The 24,470-nt window shown below is 42.2% G+C and overlaps 1 protein-coding gene across 1 annotated transcript in view; it reads right to left on the bottom strand.

Annotated features, from left to right (window-relative positions):
* LOC120931412 (proprotein convertase subtilisin/kexin type 5-like) overlaps positions 1 to 24,470 on the bottom strand; it is a 113,216-nt gene that overhangs the window by 21,808 nt on the left and 66,938 nt on the right. The window contains exons 12-14 of the mRNA XM_040342823.1: positions 21,858 to 22,053; positions 12,953 to 13,158; positions 2,890 to 2,990 (exon numbers count right to left, since the gene is read on the bottom strand). Of these exons, the coding sequence (XP_040198757.1) occupies positions 2,890 to 2,990; positions 12,953 to 13,158; positions 21,858 to 22,053 (503 nt within the window). The remainder of the gene's footprint in view (positions 1 to 2,889; positions 2,991 to 12,952; positions 13,159 to 21,857; positions 22,054 to 24,470) is intronic.

Raw genomic sequence — 24,470 nt, 5'->3', positions numbered from 1 at the left:
CCTCAGATGGTAAAGCTTCCCATTCCTCTTGGCAAAAAGCCTCCAGTTCCTGTAAATTCTTGGGCTGTCTTGCATGAACTACACCTTTGAGATCTCCCCAGAGTGGCTCAATGATATTGAGGTCAGGGGACTGAGATGGCCACTCCAGAACCTTCACTTTATTCTGCTGTAGCCAATGACAGGTCGACTTGGCCTTGGGTTTTGGATCATTGTCATGTTGGAATGTCCAAGTACGTCCCATGTGCAGCTTCCTGGCTGATGAATGCAAATGTTCCTCCAGTATTTTTTGATAACGTACTGCATTCATCTTGCCATCACTTTTGAATGAATTTCCTGTGCCTTTGTAGCTCACACATCCCCAAAACATCAGCCATCTACCTCTGTGTTTCACAAAAGAAATGGTGTAACTTTTATCATAGGCCTTGTTGACTCTCCAAATGTAGCGTTTATGGTTGGGGCCAAAAAGCAAAATTTTGGTCTCATCGCTCCAAAGAACTTTGAGGCTTGTCTCTGTGCTGTTTGACATATTTTAAGCAGGATACTTTGTGGCATTTGTGTAGTAATGGCTTTGTTCTGGTGACTCAACCATGCAGCCTATCTTTCTTCAAGTGCATCCTTATTGTGCATCTTGAAACAGCCACGCCACGTGTTTTCAGAGAGTCCTGTATTTTTTGGTACAATAGGGACTTTTACCTACAGCAATGCGGAGTTGCGATGGGCGCTCGTTTCGCTCCCAGTGTGGCCAATTTGTTCATGGCCCACTGGGAGGAGGAGGTGGTGTTTCATGACCAACCCCCGCAACTTATTTGCTATAAAAGGTACATTGATGACCTGGGAGGGTGATATGTCCAGTCTTCAATTATTCATGAATAGGTTGAACACTAATGATAAAAAATATTGTACTTACGTGGACAGTGGCCCACGACCAGATCTCTTTTCTTGATCTGGAAATTTTCAAAAAAGATAACCGGATACATACTAGGAATCATTTTAAGGTTACGGATCGAAATGGCTTTATACCTCTTAACAGTTGCCACAGGCTCTGGGTATGTAACATCCCAAGAGAACAGTTCATAAGGTTACGTAGGAATTGTTCGACGGAGGCTGACTTCCTTTCACAGGCACAAGTATTAGCTAAGAGATTTACACATAAGGGGTACTCACTGCCTTCCATAGATAAAAAAATTGAAAAAGTAAGATCCATGGATAGAAATGCTATTATCGCTGATAAACCTTTTAGCCCCTTAGTTAAGGAGACTTCTAGTAATTATAAAATGATTTTGGATTTTAATATCCAACACAAAAAGTTTGAAAGAATCGTTACCAAGCATTGGCCTATTTTGAAGGGGAATGTGACTTTGGGCCCTGTTCTCCCTGAACGCCCTCAATTCATATATAGAAAGGCTCCAGCATTAAGGGATTGCATTGCTCCTGGGGTCATAGACCCACCTACAGTTGCTCAACCTAGGCTGTTTAACTTTTTGTCAGGCTTCTATGCTTGTGGCAGGTGTGCGACCTGCAAACATGCAAGGAATAATGTCAAAAAACGCAAAACCTTCAGCTCTTCTGTCACACAAGTAGAATACCCCATTAAACAGCTAGTTAGTAGTCTATGTTAAATAGTTAAAACTGTTGTTCCGATGTTTTATGTGTTGCTAGTTTTGACAAATGTATTGTTTATTGCACAGACTATACCTCCTGAAGAAGCGGTTCGCCACGAAACCGGTAGAGGTTCTTCTAGGACTCCCCCACACAACTGCTGATACCTCATGGCTTCTTCCGTTTAAAATAACATCTTTGTATCTCTATGTGGGGTTGTTAGTCCTAGCCTTGTTTTATATATGGAACATTGTATGTTTTTACATATAATAAATGTAATTTTTTACTATACTGACTCATGTTATCAGTACCGAGAAAGTCAATTGATACACATCCTTACTAGGTAATAGTTTGTGTGAGTCTGTGGTACTAGCAGCCACTACCCCTCTATTCCTGGTGTCTCTTTATTTCCTAAGAGGAGATTAAGGGGAAATGTGATCAACATGTACAAATACAGTATATAAGGGGTCCATATAGTGAACATGGTGTATAGTTTTTCACTTTAAGGTCATCACAGAGGACAAGGGGGCATTCTTTACGTCTAGAGGAAAAGAGAGTTCTTCTCCAAATACAGAAAGGTTTCTTTACAGTCAGGCCCCGTACACACGACCGAGTTTCTCGGCAGAATTCAGCCAGAAACTCGGTTCAGAGCTGAATTCTGCCGAGAAACCCGGCCGTGTGTACACTTTCGGCCGAGGAAGCCGACGAGGACCTCGGCGAGGAAATAGAGAACATGTTCTCTATTTCCTCGTTGTTCTATGGGAGAACTCGGTCCGCCGAGCTCCTCGGCGGCTCCAGGACTGAACACGCCGAGGAACTCGATGTGTTTGGCACGTCGAGTTCCTCGGCCGTGTGTACGGGGCCTAAGAGTTGTGAAAATGTGGCATAGACTCCCTCCAGAGGTGGTTCTGGCCAGCACAGTAGATTGCTTTAAGAAAGGCCTGGTTCCTAAATGTACATAATATAACCAGAAACTAACATCTATAGGTAAATTTGATCCAGGGAAAATACGATTGCCTCTCAGGGGATCGGGAAGGAATTTGTTCCCCTGCTGTAGCAAATTGGATCATGCTTTGCTGGGGTTTTTCACCTTCCTCTGAATCAACTGTGGGTATAGGATTGTGTATATGGCATTGTATGGTTGTGCTTTTTTTTTGGTTGAACTAAATGGACTTGTGTTTTTTTTTCAACCTGACTAACTATGTAACTATATGTATGTGTTTTTGACTGTACAGCATACAAAAAATACAGTATAATTATATGGCATGTATTATATGTGTGCTTCCTTACGTCATCATCTAGGTAGCGATGCTCCTCACACTGTGGATAACAGATCCCTCCTTTATGGCTGCTGCCTCTGTCACAAGTTGTACATGCTTGAACTGATGAATCTGTACAGAATGTAGAGGAACATGTTAGATTCATGGCATACAAACTTCCAAATCACAGATGTAGAGTATACTGATTTCCATTTATAAGCAGGTGAACTGACATGTTTTTATATTAGTAATGGTGGCGAATCTATACACCTCATTTGAGGTTTGCAAACACACATGGCAAGTTTTCTTTCTTAATTATCCTCCATTGACCCATTCTCCTTTTCTAGGATTACAAATTGGTGATCATTGCACCTTCATGTCATCATTCTGGTACAATGACTGAATCTCATGGAGATATTCTATAGTAATTAGAGGGTAGGGTTCTGTGATATTTGCAGCCTTCAGTTTCCCTGTATTCAATCTTAATGACTTATTTTAGTCAAGAGAAAACATGAATTTTACAGTGTTTTCTAAATGAATGAATTTTGTCATAATTATTAGAGCATAGAAATGTCAGAATTCTGTACACCAGCACTTTAGTCAATCTCGGCTGAATCTCAACTTTAAGCCCAAGGAATAAGATGTGAGGTAGTTGTACAGGATGGGGGAGATAGGAGAATCTCTTTGAATGGTTTCTTATTTTTAGCAAAATTAATATGTGGTAGAAATGTCGTTTTTTTATTTTACGTAAAGCGTTTTTCACAAGGTAGGCCAGGAGTGACAAGGTAGGCCATCCACAGACACTAAGCAGGTTAGTTGAAGCCTTTATGTATCCCCCCTCCCCTTCCCATTTTTTGCCTAGCAAGTTCTTTTTTTTTGTTCATCTTTATTCAGTTCAAGTAGATGTTTTAATATCTAACTGCCAAAAAGTATTGGACCAGAAGGAATTTGTCTCATTCCATATGCAGAATGTAGTTAGAAGATTTGGAACACTAATGTATCTTGCACTCAAACTTCTTAACATAGCCATTGGCATGCAGGCATGAGATAACGTGTTGAAAAATATAAAACTCTCTTGTAACTTTGTATTATTCTGCATAGGGATGTAGATGATTTCATTTTTTTTTTTCTCTGAACAAAATACAGATTTTATTGACAAAGACACTTTACATGTAACACATCTTTTATGGCCAACATTTGCACTCATTTATCAGACAATAAATTATTCCTTCTCACAATCTGTGCATTCCGAAATAGGAATTTTAGTTTGTTTTTAGACATTGGAACAAAAGCAGACAACAATATGTAGAGCAATAATATGCTATTATGAGAAAACATATGAAAAGGAAATTTTTCCATGAATGCCTATAATATGATATTGGTAAGATATCGTGTAGGTCTTTAACTAGTTCATAAGAATACGTTAAGACAATCCTATGTAATAAACATATTACAAATTCAAGATTATCATTTGTTGTCGGAGAAAAGGATTAAAAAGTAGAGATCATTAATGAAAAAAGTCAAAGGCCATAATGTATGGCAAGTAGTGGAACCCTTTTTATTGGCAAGACAAAAGACAAAACCAAGCAATTTCTGAAGGTACTGATTCAAGATGTTTTTCTTGAATAGACTGCTTTTAAAAAGAGAAAGCCAATATTATGAAGCAGCGAAGGTGAAATTCACAAAACATTCTCAGGTAGTTAAATATTCCCTGTAATTTAAAATATGTGGAACAGGAACATTTTCCTGTGGTGAATATTTGGCGAATGTTACATTCACAGCTTTATAAATATATCAAAGAATCATGAGTTTGAGACATCAAGATTAATTTAGAAAAGGCAAATAGGCTGTCCACATTGCAAGAGACTTTTCACTGTGCAAGAGAATTTTAACGTTGCTTAGTGAATGAAGTGAAGTTCTGCTGACTTTCATTATCCAATCATGTGCAACCAGAAATACTGTTTTTTTATTTATTATTTTTTCATATAATTGGGTATTCTTTACCAAATACATTTTCACTGCATTTAATAAGCTAAGATACAACTTCCTTGTAAAGTGAAATTTCCTTAAGTGATCATCCTATTTATGTTTAGTAAATCCACCCATTGTGACATTATTTTATTCCCAGGTCTTGGATTATTACCCTGTGCATCACCCAACATCTTTTGAGTTTTTAAGATTGCCAAAAGACACCCTAATATTCTGCCTTACAATCCACTGATACATTTTTTAATTCATTATACCTGTAGCATTACCCCCAGTGGAGCTGCTGGATTTTTGGGCAGCGTGTTACCTCGTGGCTCCTCCTAAATTCCTAGGGGTGAATTATTGCGTATTGCATATAGTAGAAGTAAAGGAATGTCCACGACAGGTGCTCTTTGCTGTGCTCTTTATTACCCAGCTGGGTAAAAACAGTAAACTTGTGGTGAGGAAAGTAAAGTTGAAGAAGATAGGAGAATAGCAGATTCAGGCGTAATGATAGGAAACAGTCCTGCTCCCAAACGTAACACTTCTTTGCACCACTCCTGCCGGAGTGGGTCTAGTGTATCCGGACAGGCCTCTCTCACTGACCTGGCAGCCGGAGTATCACTCGGACAATTGTAGGATAAAGTCTCAGACCCTCCTTGGTGAACTTGGGAGAACGTCTCTGCCACAGACCCCTCTCAATGAGCCTCAGAAATATACCTCTGCAACAGGTCCCATCTTGATTGAAATCTTGGAGATATGCCTCCTTAATTGAGTTACGTCTGGATCTCCTTCAACTTATCGCCCAGGTACCGACTGACAGGTGATCAAGTCCTCAGTGTCCGGTTACCTCGATCCCCGGTGGTTTGTCCAGGCCCTTTTGGACCGCCAGTCTCTCAATGGCGCTCCTCAGACTGAATCCCCACCCAACAGCAGTACAGCTTGGGATCCTCAAAGGTGGGCACCCAGTCACTCACTGGGTCCCCGTCGCTGTTCAGATGCTCCGGGCCAGCATGGTCCCGTAACCAGGAACACCGCGTGGCACGCGTGCCACGGCCAGTTAGGCCATAACGCCGGGGAGCCGTGATGTGGCCACCCAGAAGGTGGATGCCACACTGGACGAAGAAGACCCAGAACCAATGGCGTTTTCCCCATAAATACCCCTCCCTAGCATGCACCGCAAGGACAAACCCTCCTGATTGGCTGCTGGGAAAGAGCACCCAAACGTTGACTCCACTGCTGCCACCTGCAGCAGCAGGGCTGAAAGAACACCCCAGTACAGCAGAATGGGCCCACAGCACAGCCAAGCTGAGACAGAGACCGCATTTTGCAACTAACAATCTGGATCAGAGTTTAACTATACTCTGATCTACCCTTAAATTTAACTATCACCAGTACTATAAATTACATAGGTGCTACATACCCACAATATTTGCAAGCTGCTCAGGCCTGGCGGTAAATAAAGCCTAAGACCCCATACACACTATTAGATTTTTTGCTGAATTTTGTCTTCAGATTTGCCAAAACCATATAATATGAGGTCAAACCTTAAGAGTTTCAATTTGTATGCAATCAGGCAGGCCCTTGCACTACATTGTTTTGGTAAATCTGAAGACAAAAGTCTGCAGAAAATATAATAGTGTGTATGGGGTCTTAGGCTGTCTTCAGATTTACCAAAACCATATAATATGAGGTCAAACCTTAACCTCCTTGTCAGTAATCCCGAGTCAGGCTCGGGGTGAAATTTCAGTATCATTAGCGGTATCTCAGAGCCAGACTCGGGATCGCCATGCAGGATCCAGGTAAAGTTACTTACCTTGTTCCCTAGATCCTGCGATGTCTCCCCACTGTGTGAGCGAGCTGTCTCCTCGCTCGATTCACACAGTGCCCGTGTGCCACCAAACTTTGTTCCCTGCGACGTTACGACGCACGGGGGCACAGATCGGTGCAAAATTCAAAAGGATAAAAACACAGTACACATACAGTATACTGTAATCTTATAGATTATAGTACTGTATCAAATAATTACACATCCCCTTTGTCCCTAGTGGTCTGTCCAGTGCCCTGCATGCACTTTAATATTATAAATACTGTTCTTTCTGCTTGGAAACTGTAGATTGTCCATAGCAACCAAAAAGTGTCCTTTTATGTCAAAAGTGATTTTAGATCAGCTAGAAAACAGCGATAATAAATTAGAATTGAGGGCTAACGATTTGTGGGGAAATTCGTCATCAAACACTGAAAGTAATGACAGCGACAATTCTGCAACTGAGCAAATTTCAGTGTTTTTTATTTGATTACGTTATTGAATAATTTTCATTATTATATTATTATTTGTTATAATTATTAATAGTTATTTATTATATTATAATTAATGATTTTTTGTTTCAAACTTTATCATACCCGGGATGTCTACTAGACTCCTGTTTGGTCAGATTTAAGTGAGTTATTCCTAAGAATTACAGGCCTACAATGTAAAATGTCAAATTTCCATGCAAAACAATTGTACCGCTTTCAGCATCAAAAACCTGACATAATCATACCGCCAGGGAGGTTAAGAGTTTCAATATGTGTGCAATCAGGCAGGGCCTTGCACTACATGATTTTGGTAAATCTGAAGACAAAAATCTGCAGAAAATCTAATAGTGTGTATGGGGCCACATGTTGAAAGCCCTATTTTCTCATAAATTGTTATTTCATCTCATAAAGTATTATTTTATCAGTATTTTGAACGGCTCTTTTCTTCCCCTAATTCGTAGGCAGCTATTAAAACTTACAGCTATTGCCAAACTGAAGTTGGTATTATTTAAAATGGTGATAACGTGTATGGTAATCTTTGTGAATTGTGTTTACATTGATTTTATTATAGAGCCCAATAAAATAAAACAAACATGGATTCATGAGGAATGTCGTAGACATCCTTTAGAATACTGTTGGGCCGCAGCACCGAAAGTGCTTGTGCCCAATTCATGTACCTGTTAGAAACTGGCACTGAGGTTGCCGATCACTGAGGTTGGGGTGTAGGGTGACCACATGTCCCGGATTGCCCGGGACAGTCCCACATTTTGCAGGTCTGTCCCGGGAACTTTAATTCCAGGACAATACAGTGTCCCGGAATGAAACTGACACAGACACCCCCCCCCCCCCCGGGCTAATCTGAAGCCCCCAAAAATGGCCGCTACATCACCGCTTTACTCACTGATAGTATTTGTCCTGGCCGGGAATGCCTGGAGGAGCACAATCCCGCCCCCTGCTTGTGATTGGAGAAATCATAAATTCCACCTCTTGTGTCCAATCACTGTGCTGTGATTCGTTACAGCACAAGCTGATTTTTGGGAAGGGAGAGTGTCCCTGAATGGTAGTTTGGAAATGTGGTCACCCTATTGGGGTGTCAGTACTGGACATTCCCTCCCCTGCCATTGCATACATGACACTAACAGGCACAGGGCTGAGGAGCTTTGTAATGTGGTTGGCGAAGCCTGATGGGAAAGTGAAAGACTAAATCCGGCAACAGATGTTTCACATTTTGGCCAGTTGAGCAGGGACTGACCAAGATTAAAAACCATCTATGGACAGGCTTACAACCAGCATGTCAGATTTCTAGCATGCAATTATTTTATTGCCAGCTAGAAATCTGTCTTTGTGTTCTCCTAGAAAAAACGGGTCCCCGGAACCCCCCCTCACCGGAAGAACAGAATAGCTGCACTATATTATTTATGTTGTATAACATTTTTAAGTTGCTGCTTCAATATTCGTTTTTTGCTTTGCAAGGTATGCGCAATTTTTTAATTTTTCTCACTGAAATCTATGTCCTGCGTAAATCCCCTTTTGGTCTGTCTTGTTGAATGACAGTATATGGTAGCCACTTCCGGACTGCCCACCATGTATATAGGTTGCTACTTTGATGTTAAATAGACATGTGCGTTCCCGTTCGCAACAAATGGATTTTCGTACAAATTTGTTTGTTTTCGTACATTCGTATCAATTCGAACATCCGAAAAGCTGAAAGACCCAAAATACGAAAATTACGGAATCACGAATAAGCAAAATAATGAACAAGCGAAAATACGAACGTATGATTCGACGATCGTACTAAAATACGAAACACCGAAAAAGCAAAAGAACGAAAATGACATCTATAACGAACGATTTGCATTCCCTATTTTAAATCCTTTGTCTGTTCGTATTTTCATTCGTATGTTCGTATTTTCATTTGTGTGTTTTGTAAATCCGTTTCTTTGTCTGTTTGTAAATTTGTGTACTTGTATCGTTCTTTCGAATGGGCACTGGGCAGTGTAGTTAGTGAGCGATTACTTAATATCTTAGCCAATCAGATTATCTCTTTTGTGCTGAGTCACATTGTACAGTGTAAAGCCTCGTACACACGATCGGACTTCAAACAAACTTTTCCGTGGATTTTTGTCTGAAGGGAGTTGGCCGGACTTTTGAAACCGAAAAAGTTTGTCCGATAGAGCGTGCACACGGTCAGATTTTTTGGAAAACGCAAATTTTGATGTTTGTTGGCAAAAAGTCCGACCGTGTGTACGGGGCTTAAGAGAAAGTATATCTTAATATGGATTAGCCGCGTGTTGCTATGTATTTACGAAAGTACAAAATTACGAATCCATTAAACGAAAATTATTATCTAACAAAATTACGAATTTCGAATCAACGAAAATAAATTAGACAGAATTACGAATCATTGAGTATAAACGAAAATAAAACTGTAAATAAATACGAACGGGTCCAAATAGGAAAACTTGCGCCTTACGAATTACGAACGGGTCCGAATAGGAAATCTTGAGTCTTATGAAATTACGAATCTTTACGAATCTACGGAACGAGACGAAATGGAACAAAAAAATACGAACATTTTTGTTGTGCAGACGAAACGGAACAAAAACATATGTATATTTTTGTTGTGCACATGTCTAATGTTAAATACCGGGCTTATGGCAGCAGATAGCTGCCATAACCCGGTATATTTTTAAAACGGCGGGCGGTCTGCTTCAACATAAAAGTGGTCTGCACAGTGGATTCACGGATCTCTTTTATGGGCGGTGGGAGAGGCGCCCCCTCTCCCGCTTACTGGAGCCGTCGGTAGCGGCAGAATTTATCCAATCTGATTGCCTGATGGGCAGGTAGTCGAGTGAGGGTAAGATAGTCCCCATATCTATGCCCTTGGAGGATCAGAGCAATGTCAAACGTCACTTCTGCCCTCCGGCCTTAAAGGGACAGTGTAAAAATAAAAAGTATGCACATCGCGCCCACATATGTAAACGGTGTTCAAACCACACATGTGAGGTTTTGCCGCAATCGTTAGAGCGAGAGCAATAAGACCTCCTCTGTAACTCTAAACTGGTAACCTGTAGGCATTTTTGAAGTGCCGCCTATGGAGATTTTTTAAGTACCGATGCAATCCCGGCTTAGTTCCCTTTAAAGCTCCACTTATACAATGTATATGGCTTTGACATATATGGGCAATGACATCACCACTATCCTTAGGCCCATTATTTGTATTTTAAAGGAGAAGTACAGCAAAAGCTCATTTGGCTGTACTTCTCCTGTGGATTACAGAAGTGCAGTTTGACCTGCACTCCTGTGACCCATTTTCAGCAGACAACAGGCTAAAGCTCGCTGTCGGATGATATCTCAGAGCTGGTCCAGGCTCCAGCAAAATCGCAACAATTAAGTCAGGATACACATACATGCCTGGACCGACACCTGGCTCAGCCTTTAGCGAGCAGCTAAGAGCCTGAGGCAGCCGGGCCTGCCCCCTCCACAGCTCAGCACTCCAGTAAACGAGGCAGGGAGAGCAGACAGCGATGACTGAGGCCCCGTACACACGACCGAGTTTATTGGCAGAATTCAGCCAGAAACTCGATCGGAGCTGAATTCTGTCGAGAAACCCGGCGTGTGTACACTTTCGGCCGAGGAAGCCGACGAGTTCCTCGTCGAGCCAAATAGAGAACATGTTCTCTATTTCCTCTTTGTTCAATGAGGAAAGTTGGCTCGCCGAGATCCTCGGCGGCTTTACACAGAACTCGACGAGCAAAACAATGAGTTTTGCCCGTCGAGTTCCTCGAACTTGTGTACGGGGCCTGACAGTGACCCGCTCTCTGCTCAAGGAGCCCTGAGAGCCAAGCGATCGGCAGTGTTTGATCACTTGGTTCTCAGTCTTAGAGCAGGCACCAAGGTAAGTATGACTCTGAAAAATGTTTTCCCATGCTTATCTGAAATGGAGCTAAGGATAGAGCCCTTTGCAGGGAGCTGTCACATTAATGACAGCTTCCCAGCACAGATATTTCCCATTCTGAGTTCAATCTCTGTAGATCAGTTCAGAGCTAGTCCTCATTACTGCCAGTTTCCTCATCTTTGAAGTGCCAGTGATTCTTTAACCTCCCTAGCGGTAATCCTGGCTCAGGGGGAATCCAAAAGCAGTAACCCCGAGCCACACTCGGAATTGCATCGCCCGATCAAGGCAATGCACAGGGGCAGAGCTCGGGACAAAATTCAAAAAGTGCAAAAAGCATAACACATAAAGTACACTGTAATCTTACAGATTACATTACTGTATCAAATAATATTGCCTCCCTTTTGTCCCTAGTGCTTTGTCCAGTGCCCTGCATGCTGTTTTATATTATATATACCGTTCTTTCTGCCTGGAAACTGGAGAATGTCCATGGCAACCAAAAAGTGTCCCTTTACATCAAAAGCAGTTTTAGACCAGCTAGAAAACAATGATAATAAATGAGAAAAAATGCAGAATTGAGCGATAGTGATTTGTGGGAAAATTCGTCATCAGACACTGAAAGTAACGACAACGACAATTCTGCAACTGAGCAAATTTCAGTGTTTTTGATTTGATTACATTATTAAATACATTTTATTATTATTATTTTTTATTATTATTCATAGTTAATTATTATATTATAATTTCATACCTGGGATGTCTACTAGACTCTTGTTTGGACAGATTTAAGTGAATTATTCCTAAGAATTACAGGCCTACAATATAAAATGCCAAATTTTCATGCAAAACATTGCACCACTTTTAGCATCAAAAATCTGACATAATCATATCGCCAGGGAGGTTAAGGATCTATCGCTGCCACTGCAAAGGATTCTTAAAGTGGTAATAGTTAGAACTACCTGAATTAGTCACCTGCGCCGGTTTTGTTACCAAAACTGGTGCAAATGATTGAATATGGCAAGTTTTAAAAAGACCTACCGCCAGAAAAGTGCTGTTATGCCTACATTGAATTCCACAGACAGTGCTAAAATAGAACTAGTAATGGTAAAATACATAAAGACCAGTCTAAATAAAGTGGGTTATGCATCTTTCTGATTAGATTTAAGAGATATTGGGTAAAAGATCGGTATTGGTGGTATTGAGGAAATAGCAGCAAAATATGATAAAAACAGCTTTGTAAATTCAGCCCAGTGTTTTTCCTCTCTCGTTTGTAAAATGATTTCTTTGCATTAGAATCACACACTGGTTGTAGCAGAATCCATTGGTACTGCTTAAAAGTACTGCCCATAGTGATCCATGTATCTTGATAGGGATTTCATTGTCCTCTGCAGTATTGTTTTTCTATGTTGGCATACCATCTAAAGCTGCCAATAAATGGCTCTATAAAAGCAAGTGATTCTCTCAAGTATAGTTTGCAATTATCTGACCGTTTTTGATGTTCTATAGCAGGCATGTCAAATTCAGATGAAACAATGGTCTAAATTGAGGAGACTAAATCTTCAAGGGAGTCACATTATGTCTACTAAAGGCCATGTCTACTTAATTACAGAAAAAGATTATGGAACTTTAGAACTTAATAAATATTGTAAATTGCATTTTTTTTACTATAATGTTAAGAGAGAAAGGGGTAATAAAACATTTTAATGCTAGGGAATGGAGCTATAAAACATTTCCTGTAAGGAAGTGTGTGTGTGTGTGTGGGGGGGGGGGGGGTCTACTTATCAAAAGACCTTAAGCAAACATGCAACTGCAAAATAAGATATGTAATATATATTACTGTAGCAATAATTCAGGCTGTATTTGTATATCAAAGCATATTTATAAGATGTCAATGTTTGGTTTGAGATTAGAAGTCTTTGGTATTCAGATGACTTACCATTACACATTCTACAGCTTGGGTGACACTTCCTGCACTTCTTTCCATGCAAGTAAAACCTTTCAGGACAGTGACTGACACAATGAGTGGTTCCCTCCACCTGAAAAGTGTTTGATGGGCATTCTAGACAGGAATCCAGGCCAGGTCCAGCACACAACTCACAATGAGGATCACACTTCTCACATTGCCTGTTGCTTTTGAAATATCTTATACAAAAAAAAAAGAAAAATTATAAAAAATTATTAAATGAGAATTATATCCTAGATTGTTTTATTGTGCATAGCATGTTAGTAGACTACAGAAATATCTCTCATGTCCTGTGATTGGTATGAATTGAATTCTAACATCTGATATCTTTAGTATTCGCCTGTCTATTTTACCTGTTCTCAGCTGTGTTTATTCAAACAATTTAAAGTATGCACTCAGACAACAGACATTAAAGTATTTTCCTCTTCTTAACAAGCTTTAAAACAAGCCCTCGCAGACCCCTGTAGCTGTTTGAACTATGAAGAAGTTAATTCACAAAGTTCCTAAGATCATGAAAGACTCTAAAGCCTTCCATCCAACTTTTCCATTGTGTATGCAGAACTTGTTCTGCATACACACAGCCACCCTTTGGGCGAATTCTGCTATTGTTGTCTGATAATTAGCATTGATTCAGAGCATGCGTGTTTGTACTTTGGATTTTAGTTGGACAGACTTGCGTACACACAATCGGATAAACCGACGTAACAGATTTATTGCCCAACAATTGGTGAGCATGAACAGACAACTTTTGTTGTCGTTAATTCAGCCAACAATTGTCTGATGGAGCATACACACAGTGGGATTATCCGACACAACACGTCCGTCAGACAATTATGGCCATAAAGTTGGCTTAAGGCTCCATTCACATCTGCGTGTTCTGTGAATGCACACGTTTTCACGCATGTTCACTGAACAAACAAAAACACACACCGTGCTTACAATGCCATTCATTGGCAGTGGCACCCCAAACACGACGAACAGATGCGTGATTTTGTGCGCAGCAAAATGTGCAACAAATATGTAAAAACGCGTGGTAAACAGGAGAAAGGTGCAGGAGCTTCTATGGCATGTTTGTTATGCATAGGGCAGCCCATGGTAGTGTGTAAAAGGGGGCGCCCATAAAAAAATTGTGAATAATCAAAAGTGACTAAATAAATCCGTCTATGTCAACAGCCTAATATATACAAATGGTGAACAATATATCTATACAATAATAGATTAAATTAAATGTGAGATATATATAACAATATATAGACAAACAATATGGTGAGTAAATGGTGAATAAATAAAGTCCATCTAAATAGAGATTTGGGTGAAATCCATTCAAGTAGGTCCTAGACAGATTCAACTGGAAGAACAATAATGCAAGTTCATATGGAAGGTGTCATCCTCCACCAAGAAAAAGATCCCCCAAAGTGCTCTAATAGATGGCTTCTTACCCCAGGACGTTGACCTAATTGTTTAGAAAAGGTCACATAAAGCGATTGGTCACTAAACCAGATATAGGATTCGGCTATGCAGCAATATTTCTCCTGGACTCAGATACTCTCATAAAAGAGGGAAAAGGAGAACCGCCATAGTAAAGTATTGTTTATTTAAAATTTGAAAAAATAACATCGTAGCCAAATGGCCTCTTACTTTGAGTAGTGCCTGGGACCCGGCACTGAGGCTAGTCGGCAAGGCAGGTGTACTGCAAAGAGGTTTCTTTGCTGGGGAAATGGTGTGTATGATGGAGATTCCTCGCTGGATAGACAGCGTGCGTTCCAAGCACGAGAGCCAGCGGGACCGGAAGTGCGTCGTTCGTACGTATCTGGGCGCCTCGACGTACGTTTCGTGGTAAACACGTCATCAGGAAGCGTGCCCAGATACGTACTAGACCTGTAGAAATAGGTCTTACAATTGATAGGGCAGCCCATCACAAAAAGAAAATGGGTGATTCTGCCACTAGTCCTCACTCAGCAGCAGGATCATTAAAATGTCTGAGCGCTGCTGAATCTCAATAGTTGGCAAATGGAGCAGCATCATGGAGCAGCATCATTTTAGCTACAGAGGAGTGATCATACAGACAAAAAGGCAGCCTTTTGCGATCCTGCATCTGCTGATTTTGACAAGTAGTCAGTGGCATAATCACTAAAGACAGAGTCGCCCATGTGTCATCAGCCAAAAAAGGAAAGCTAGCATTTCAGTGCTTCTCTTATGAACATTGAAGATGAATTTCTCCACACTGGTTATAGCTGCATAGGTATCAGGAATCAAGTACTCACCGAGACCGAACTGCCGAGGGTGGTTCACCTTTACGACCAAGCGCGCCCGCCCACTGAGTTTTGGAACAGGTGGCGGAAGCACGAGGCGGTAACGGTGCCAGTGGAGAAGCGTTGACCGGTGACGGTTGAAGATGACAGGTGCTTCTGGGTGACTGCAGACGGAAACAGGAACAAACGATACTGAAGCCGGATAACCGGTACTGAAAGAGTCCAAGAAACAAACTGGAAAGTCCGGGGTGCAAGCCAAGGTTCGGGGAGCAGAGAAGACAGCAGATCCGGGTCACAAGCCAAGAGGTTCAAGGGCAGGAGAAACAACAACAGAGTCCAGGTCACAAGCCGAGGTCGGGGTCAGAAGAGTTCAATAGAGTGGTGAAGCAATCCAAAGTCAGGTTCCAGGTGAGAGGTGAGTCGAACGGAATTCCAACAGGAAATGGTTTCCAGAGACACAGGTTCAGGAAGTAGCTGACGATAAACCAGCAACCTGTCTACTGACAGGAGCTGGTTTAAATAGGGCGGTCACGCTGGTGATTGGCCCCGAGAGGTCACATGCGTATGCGCACACGCCTAAAGTGCCCAGTTAGCCGCCGGGAAGCCAATCTACTACGCTGGTGTGTTAAAGGAGGAAGTACAGCGCTTTGGCCCTGACAGTGCCCCCCCCCAAGGGGCGGACTCCGGACGCCTAAACTGGCCATCAACTCCGGATGCTCCTGGTGAAAAACACGAATTAGCCGAGGGGCATGCACATTTCTTGAAGGTTCCCATGAGTTGTCTTCTGGAGGGTAGCCCCTCCATTTGATCAGGTATTGGAGTTGTCTCCCCTTTTTTCTACAGCTCAAAATGGCCTCGACCTCAAACTCCTCTTCTCCATCAATCTCCACTGGTGGTGCAGGAAGAGCTGCATTCCCTGAAAAGGGTCGGGGATGGTAGGTTTTAGGAGGGAGGCATGAAAAACCGGGTGGATTCTATAAGAGTTGGGTAATGAAAGTTCAAAAGCTACTTCGTTGATCTTGCGTTTGATTCTAAACGGGCCAATGAATCTCGGACCTAGCTTCCGGGCAGGAACTGGCAACTTCAAATTAGCCGCGGAGAGCCAGACCTCTTCCCCAATTTCAAAAGAGGGACAGTCCTTCCTTCCCTTATCATAGAATTTCTTATAATCCTCTTGGGCTTGCTGCATTACATCCCTGAGTTTCCGAAAGTTAGACTGTAAGGTGGTTATACATTCCTGGGCAGCTGGGACAGGTATCTCCGGGAGAGGGTCTGGCAGGAAGGCCGGGTGAAAACCGCAATTAGCCCAAAAGGGTGTTTGGTTGGTGGTAGTGTGAACAGAATTATTGTAGGCAAACTCCGCGGTGGGCAATAGAGATGACCAATCATCTTGGGAGGCAGAACAAAAACATCTGAGGTATTGTTCAAGAGTTTGGTTCGTCCTTTCCGTTTGCCCGTTGCTTTGCGGGTGGTAGGCCGATGACAAACATGTTTTGACTTCCAGGGATCTGAAAAGCTCTCTCCAAAATTTAGAGGTAAATTGGACCCCTCTGTCTGAGACAATGGTTTTGGGGACCCCATGAAGCCTAACGATTTCTTTGAAGAAAATTTTTGCCGTTTCGGCAGCAGAAGGGGTTCCAACCATGGGTAGAAAATGTGCCATTTTAGACAGGCGATCCACGACTACCAGGATTGTCGTGAAGCCCTCCGATGGAGGTAAATCTACAATGAAATCTAGAGCAATATCAGCCCACGGACGTTCTGGAACTGGCAGAGGCTTAAGTAACCCCCAGGTCTTGGTTTTAGGACCCTTGTTGCGTTGACAGATTGCACATGAAGAAATGTAAGTTTTACAGTCTTGTTTCCATTTTGGCCACCAAAAATAACGGGAAAGTAGTTCAGAGGTCTTCCTTGCCCCAAAATGACCGGCTAACTTACGGTCGTGGAAGGTGCTCAGAACTGATTGCCTGATCTCGGTGGGAACGTAGATCCTGTCTTGAAGCCAAAATAAGCCATCGCGCTCCTTTAGTGACAATGATACTGGGTCCGAGATTTCTCTGGATGCAATTTTGATGGAATTTAACAGATCAGTTTCAGAAACCAAGAGAAAATTCCGGGAAGGCAGGATGGTACTTGGTTCCGCTGTGCAAGGAGTCTCTGGGAACATCCTGGAAAGTGCATCCGCCTTTCCATTTTTCGAACCAGGCCTATAAGTAATATGGAAATTAAATCGTAAAAAAAAGAGCCCATCGAGCTTGTCTAGGTCTCAAACGTTTTGCGGAGCGCAAGTACTCGAGATTTTTATGGTCCGTAAAAATTATAATCGGGTGAATTGCTCCTTCTAACAAGTACCTCCACTCCTCGAGGGCAAATTTGATAGCGAGGAGTTCTCTGTCCCCTACGTCATAATTCTTCTCTGGAGTTGTTAGTTTCCTGGAGGCAAAGGCCACGGGATGGAGTAGGGACTTTAACCCTTGCCTTTGTGAAAGAATGGCTCCTAGGGCTGTCTCAGAGGCATCCACTTCCAAAGTAAAGGGCAACTTTGGATCAGGGTGCCGTAAGACAGGTGCTGAAGAAAAAATCTTTTTTAGTTTCTCAAAAGCTTCCTGAGCCTCCTGCGACCAGTGAAAATGGCTGCCTTGGTGGGTAAGTTTGGTGATAGGAATCACGATGGCAGAAAACCCGACGATAAATCACCGGTAGAAATTGGCGAAGCCAATAAACCGCTGCACTGCCTTCTTATCCACTGGTGTCGGCCAGTCTAAGATGGCTTTGATCTTCTGGGGATCCATGGCGACCCCGCCGGTGGAGATGACAAAACCTAGAAACTGTATCGTCGTTCTTTCAAATTCGCATTTTTCGGCTTTCAAAAATAATTTGTGTTTCCTGAGGATAGTAAGAACTTTCTTGACGTGGTGCCTATGAAGCTCAAGAGAAGGGGAAAAAATGAGGATGTCGTCCAGGTATACAACTAAAAAATCGTCCAAATACTCACGAAAGATATCATTGACCAGATGTTGAAAGGTGGCCGGGGCATTGCAGAGCCCGAATGGCATGACGAGATATTCAAAATGACCGAACCGTGACCTGAAGGCGGTCTTCCATTCATCCCCGACTCGGATTCTAACAAGATTGTAGGCACCCCTCAGATCCAATTTGGAAAACACCTGGGCATCTCGAAATCTCTGAAAAAGCTCTGGTATGAGAGGCAACGGGTACCTATTTTTGATGGTGATCCGGTTAAGTTCTCTGTAGTCGATACAGGGTCGTAACGAGCCGTCTTTCTTTTGAACGAAAAAGATACCTGCCCCCGCTGGAGAAGAAGAAGGTCGGATAAAGTTCTTTTGTAAGTTTTCGTCGATGTATTCCTTAAGAGCCGCAAGCTCGGTTTCAGATAACGGGAAGATGCGGCCGCAAGGTATTTCAGAGCCAGGTAAGAGATCAATCGGGCAATCGGATGGTCTTTTCCGGTAGCTGTAAAGAGACGAAGAGTACAAGATGAGTTTGAGAACTATTTAAAACATGAAGGTTGAAAACGGGTTGAATTGGGAACTTACTCGGTCTTATGGGGCAGGTGCGAAGAAAATGACCGGTGGCACCGCAATACAGACACAAGTTATTCTGGCGTCTACGCAGTCTTTCCTCACTGGTGAGAGGGGTTCGAACCAGTCCGAGTTGCATGGGTTCCGGGTCTGGAAGACTGCCGTATTGAGGAGCCACAGGAGGGGATGCAGCTGGAACTACCCTGGGTGGAACCCAAGCAGGGCGTGAAGTCTGGAAGCGCTCAGTGCGTCGTTCTCGTAAACGTCTGTCCAGCTGGGTGGCGGACTGGATCAAGGCCTCTAACGAAGCGGGAGCCTCGGTTCTTGCCAACTCATCCTTGAGAGTTTCTGAGAGTCCCTGGCGGAATTGGTATTTTAGTGCTGCGTCATTCCAGCCGGTGTCAGCTGACCATTTGCGGAATTCCGCGGTATAATCCTCTACCGGACGCCTCCCCTGGGTTAGATTATGGAGGACGGTCTCAGCAGAAGCCATACGCTGCGGGTCATCATATAACTGAGCCATATGATCAAAGAAAGAGTCCAGTGAATCTAGGATCGGACTTCGTTTTTCCATTAGGCTGTGCGCCCAAGCCTGGGGTTCTTCGGACAAGAGGGAAATAACAAATCCAACTTTCACGGCCTCGGAGAAAAAAGTTCTAGGCTGGAGGTCTAAGTATAAAGTACACGCGTTTTTGAACGCCCGGTATTTTCGGCGTTCGCCAGAGAAACGCTCCGGAGGAGGGACCCGAGGTTCCGGGTGGATCAATCCGACAGCTGAACTGGGAATGGACTGTGATGAGGAAGTCCCGACAGCAGATGCAGCAGGTGGGGGTGCTACCCCAGGAGACCCAGTTAACTGTTGTAGACGGCCATCGACTTGGACATATCCCTCCTGAAGTTTCTGCACCGCCTCGGTAAGCGCGGACACCTGCTGGCAAAGTGTCTCGAAAGGTGAACGCACCCTGTCGGTCTCGGACATTTTTTGTTTTCGGCTGGTTTATACTATCAGGAATCAAGTACTCACCGAGACCGAACTGCCGAGGGTGGTTCACCTTTACGACCAAGCGCGCCCGCCCACTGAGTTTTGGAACAGGTGGCGGAAGCACGAGGCGGTACCGGTGCCAGTGGAGAAGCGTTGACCGGTGACGGTTGTAGATGACAGGTGCTTCTGGGTGACTGCAGACGGAAACAGGAACAAACGATACTGAAGCCGGATAACCGGTCCTGAAAGAGTCCAAGAAACAAACTGGAAAGTCCGGGGTGCAAGCCAAGGTTCGGGGAGCAGAGAAGACAGCAGATCCGGGTCACAAGCCAAGAGGTTCAAGGGCAGGAGAAACAACAACAGAGTCCAGGTCACAAGCCGAGGTCGGGGTCAGAAGAGTTCAATAGAGTGGTGAAGCAATCCAAAGTCAGGTTCCAGGTGAGAGGTGAGTCGAACGGAATTCCAACAGGAAATGGTTTCCAGAGACACAGGTTCAGGAAGTAGCTGACGATAAACCAGCAACCTGTCTACTGACAGGAGCTGGTTTAAATAGGGCGGTCACGCTGGTGATTGGCCCCGAGAGGTCACATGCGTATGCGCACACGCCTAAAGTGCCCAGTTAGCCGCCGGGAAGCCAATCTACTACGCTGGTGTGTTAAAGGAGGAAGTACAGCGCTTTGGCCCTGACAATAGGTGAATGAGGGCTTGTTTTGAAATGCTTTTACATGCAAATATTAAGTGTGCACAGTCTGGGCACAAGTATAGAAATAAGTACAATATCCTATTAATAAAATATCAGTTCAGTATGAAACATTCTCTGCTAAAGTGAAGCGTTCACATTTTATTTTATATCATATAACAAATCCCATAATGTGTACACATTTCTACACTTGAGGTAGAGAATTCTGAAGAGCTTCACAGCAAAAAGATTTTTTTTCTTTATCCAAGTGTATTTTATTACAGTCTGATATCATTATGTATGCTGTAATGAGATCATTTTGAAGGAGGAAATAGTTATGAGGAAGGGAGATGTGAGCTTCTCATATTCTGTATGGATTAGTTGGAAATATACTGCACGCTATAAATGAGATGCTGAAAACTTTACAGCTTTTCCCCAATGCTTTGATGTTTCTTCATTTCCCTTTTTTTGCCTGCTGTCACTCGAGGGGAAGTTGAATGTATTTCAGAACACAGGCTGTAACCTGTGAAATATTAGAACAGTAACTCTGTAGTTTCCTCTGCATGTTCATTGATTGGGCCTGAAATTTAAAATGACTCAGTATTACACTGAGGCATCAACTAGTACAGTATCTGGAGCTGTGTTATCTAGCTTTTTTCAGCCCCAAATGGAATTCTATTAAATGTGACGATGTTTGTTTCTTAGACCATGCATACTTCCTAGCCATTACTACAAATAATTAGCTGAGATGAATAGATAGATGTGTCCCGTAGGGAAAAAATCCACCTGATTTAATCCACAGTTAAAAGAGCGTGTCCCTGATATCTTTCAAACTTTAATAAGGGTGCCCTGGCCCCAGAGACTGCAGAGTAATCCATTTTAGCAACATTTCTGTGATCGGCCTGAAGCAGGAGAAGACAGTGGAGAGGAGTGTCTGCCCCACGGATGTGTCTGAGGTTATTGATGATGTCACCTAACGATAATACATAGTCTTCCCAGTCCCTTTCCTCACAGCTTGTGAAGTTTTTGGTGCAGGAGGTAGGAAAAAATAAATTTTTTCCCCTTGCCCTTACTTTTGACAATGACCTGCAGTGCACACACCTGTGCCTGCACCCATGATCCAAAGCAAAGTACCCCTTTGAGCTCCTCCCACTGTTAGCACAAATTGGCCAAATCCAACATGGTGGGCTTTGCATGCAGTTATTATCCTCACCCCCTGTAAAAGTGGGCATGGTCACCTTAAATATATAGACTTGCAGGGAGTGATATACATATACAAGAAAACTGCAGGTGGTCCTAAGATAAGGAAGATGTAAAATTATACAGCTATATAGTTACAGTTGGGGAAATATTATATATAGGTGTTTAAGAATATTAAACTAGAAGCACAACAATATAAAAGGTATCAGAAGGATATATTTACCCGGGGGGGCAATGTAGAATACACAGGTGAAGGAGTTTATAGTATCCAGTTGCACACATGTCACAGTCTTTAGCTGAACCTCCATTGCATGTTGTACATACTTGGTGGCAGTCTGAACAAAATCCAAGTGTCATTCCATCTGCCTCCTCAGTGGTGTTGTATGTTCCACTGGGACACTGCTTTACACATGTTCTTTCTGTAAAGTCATACAAAGATGTGAGTTATAGGCATATATCTAAAGCAGAACTAGATTTTCAGTAGGGAATAGTTAAAACTTTCTGTCAGCTTTTATTTTTGCCATCTGCGTCATATTGAAAAGGGCCTTAGACAACTGTCATGGAAACATGTCACCATTGAAAGAGTTCCCCTCTATTCCTGTTCTGCTGGCAACATTTTTTACATTTACCCTCACTTTAATTTCTGGTGACAATAGTAATCAGGACAATTAGAGAGAATGTATATCCTTAAAGTGGAGCTCCACCCAAAAGGACACGTTCGGCTATAAGCATTCCTACACCCTCCTATGTTATTTGTTTGTGTGTCACTTCAAAAGTGTTATCACTTTTTTTAGAAGCAGTTAGTACCAAATACCATCTTCGAATAATATTTGTCAACATTATCTATAGCTGATGCTTAAAATTGCTCTTCAGTTGAATCTTGGATTTCAAGCATAATCCATTCCAGAAGAATGCTTTTAATACAAAGCACTTGTATATCAAAGCGAGTTTCCCCATAGAAGTCAATGGAAAAAATAATTTGTTCCGCATTGACTTCTATGGCATGCAATACCGCATGTGGCCAGAGGGGGGGGGGGGGCTCCGAAGAGCCTCGGAAATACTCGGAAAGGCTCAGGGACAGCTTGGCTGTACTCGGAAAACCTCATAAAGGCTCGGGAACTGAGTTTTTTCAAGTATTTCTGAGTATTTACGAACGGCTCTGATCGTCTCCGCTCAGCTCTGCTCAGCTCTGGCACCCCGCACCTCTCCCCAAATACAGTATTGCACACCGCCTTGGCTCGAATCCTGATTGTTTTGCAAGACAACACTCGCAAACCGAGTCAGGATTTTTTTTTTAAATGCTCGTATTACGAAACGCACGTTTACCGCATTACTTGCAATCCAAAGGTTTCACTGTAATTCACTACAAAATAACCTTTAGACATCTTTATTTAAGTATGTGAAAAAAAGCTGTCTTTGTTGAATCATAACAAATGCTCCTTTTCATTATTCTAGTAATAAATTGGAAATTTTACTACAGTTACTGATTATTTCAGAATGGAGGAACAGTGTTTATTATTGTGTTAATATATAATTTGTTGATTGGCAATATACAGGTATCATATAATTATCTGATAGCAATTGGTTAGACATTTTCTTCTTCTTTTTTTTTTTCTAGCACGATTATGTAGTGCAACGTGGATAACGTTTATTTTTTATATGGGGATGAAAATTCTCTTGGAATCTCCCCAAAGTATTACAGGAACATTTTTCAGAATTGCACCATGCTGAGTTGCATTGATGTGAACAGGCACTATTGAAGTGATTTCCATTGCCATGCGATTCTGTGCAACACAAGAAGCATGTGAAATCGCACTGGTGTGAATAGAGCTACATGGTACAATGTACATATGACAGCTTACCATCAGTTGTATTGCATTAACATAAACAACCAGTAGGCTACACTGTTGAATGTGCAGTGCATACGCTTGATAAAGGTATTGAATGATATGGATAAAAATCAGTAACAATAAACAATGCAAAGAATATTCTATTACATATACACAATACTTAGCATGTATGCATTTAATATTGCAAAATCTAATACTGGAAAATGTTTAACAAAGGTCTTTACAGTGGGGATATAATAGAGATTCATCTAATCATACAATAACAGGGGCAGAGCATCCCATAATACATAGAAACATATTATATTACAATCATTAGACTTTTTAGCCACCCCCAAGAACTAAAAACAAGTATTTTTTTTATTAACTAAATCATAAATAAAATAAAAATTAGGACCCATATAATAGTTGTTATTCCCACAATAAATATAATAGAAAGAATTTCCCTTAGGCCTCGTACACATGACCGAGGAACTCGTCGTAAATGAAACATCGTTTTCCTCGACGAGTTCCTTGTTAGGCTTGTGGAGAAACTTGACAAGCTTGCTTTGCATACACACTGTCAAGACCAAATCTCCTCGTTCTCAAACGCGGTGACGTACAACACCGTGTACGGCAGGGGAAGTTTGATTCCACTGGCACAACCCTTGGGGCTGCTTTTGCTAATCTCATGTTACTGCGTGTTAAGTAAAAGTTTGGTTGGGCTCGATTCACACCTATGCATGTTGCTTTTGAGTGTTTTTGCAGTGCTTTTTGCGGTGCTTGCTGCGTTTTTTGACTTGCGTTTTTACCGCGATGTTGCCGTGATTTGCGTTTTAATTTTTTTTACATCAGTTTTATTTTTTTTACATTTCATTTAACAACCAGCTATAAACAGGTAAAAAAAAAAACAAATCGCGGCAAAATCGCGGTAAAAACGCAGTAAAAACGCGGTACTTGCGTTTTGGATGCAAGTCCATTGACTTCTATTACATGCAAAACACTGCTTT

Source organism: Rana temporaria, chromosome 3 (assembly GCF_905171775.1).
Source record: "Rana temporaria chromosome 3, aRanTem1.1, whole genome shotgun sequence".
Taxonomy (NCBI): Eukaryota; Metazoa; Chordata; class Amphibia; order Anura; family Ranidae; genus Rana; species Rana temporaria.
Note: the sequence above shows the minus strand (reverse complement) of the source record. Positions and strands in the feature narration are given on the sequence as shown.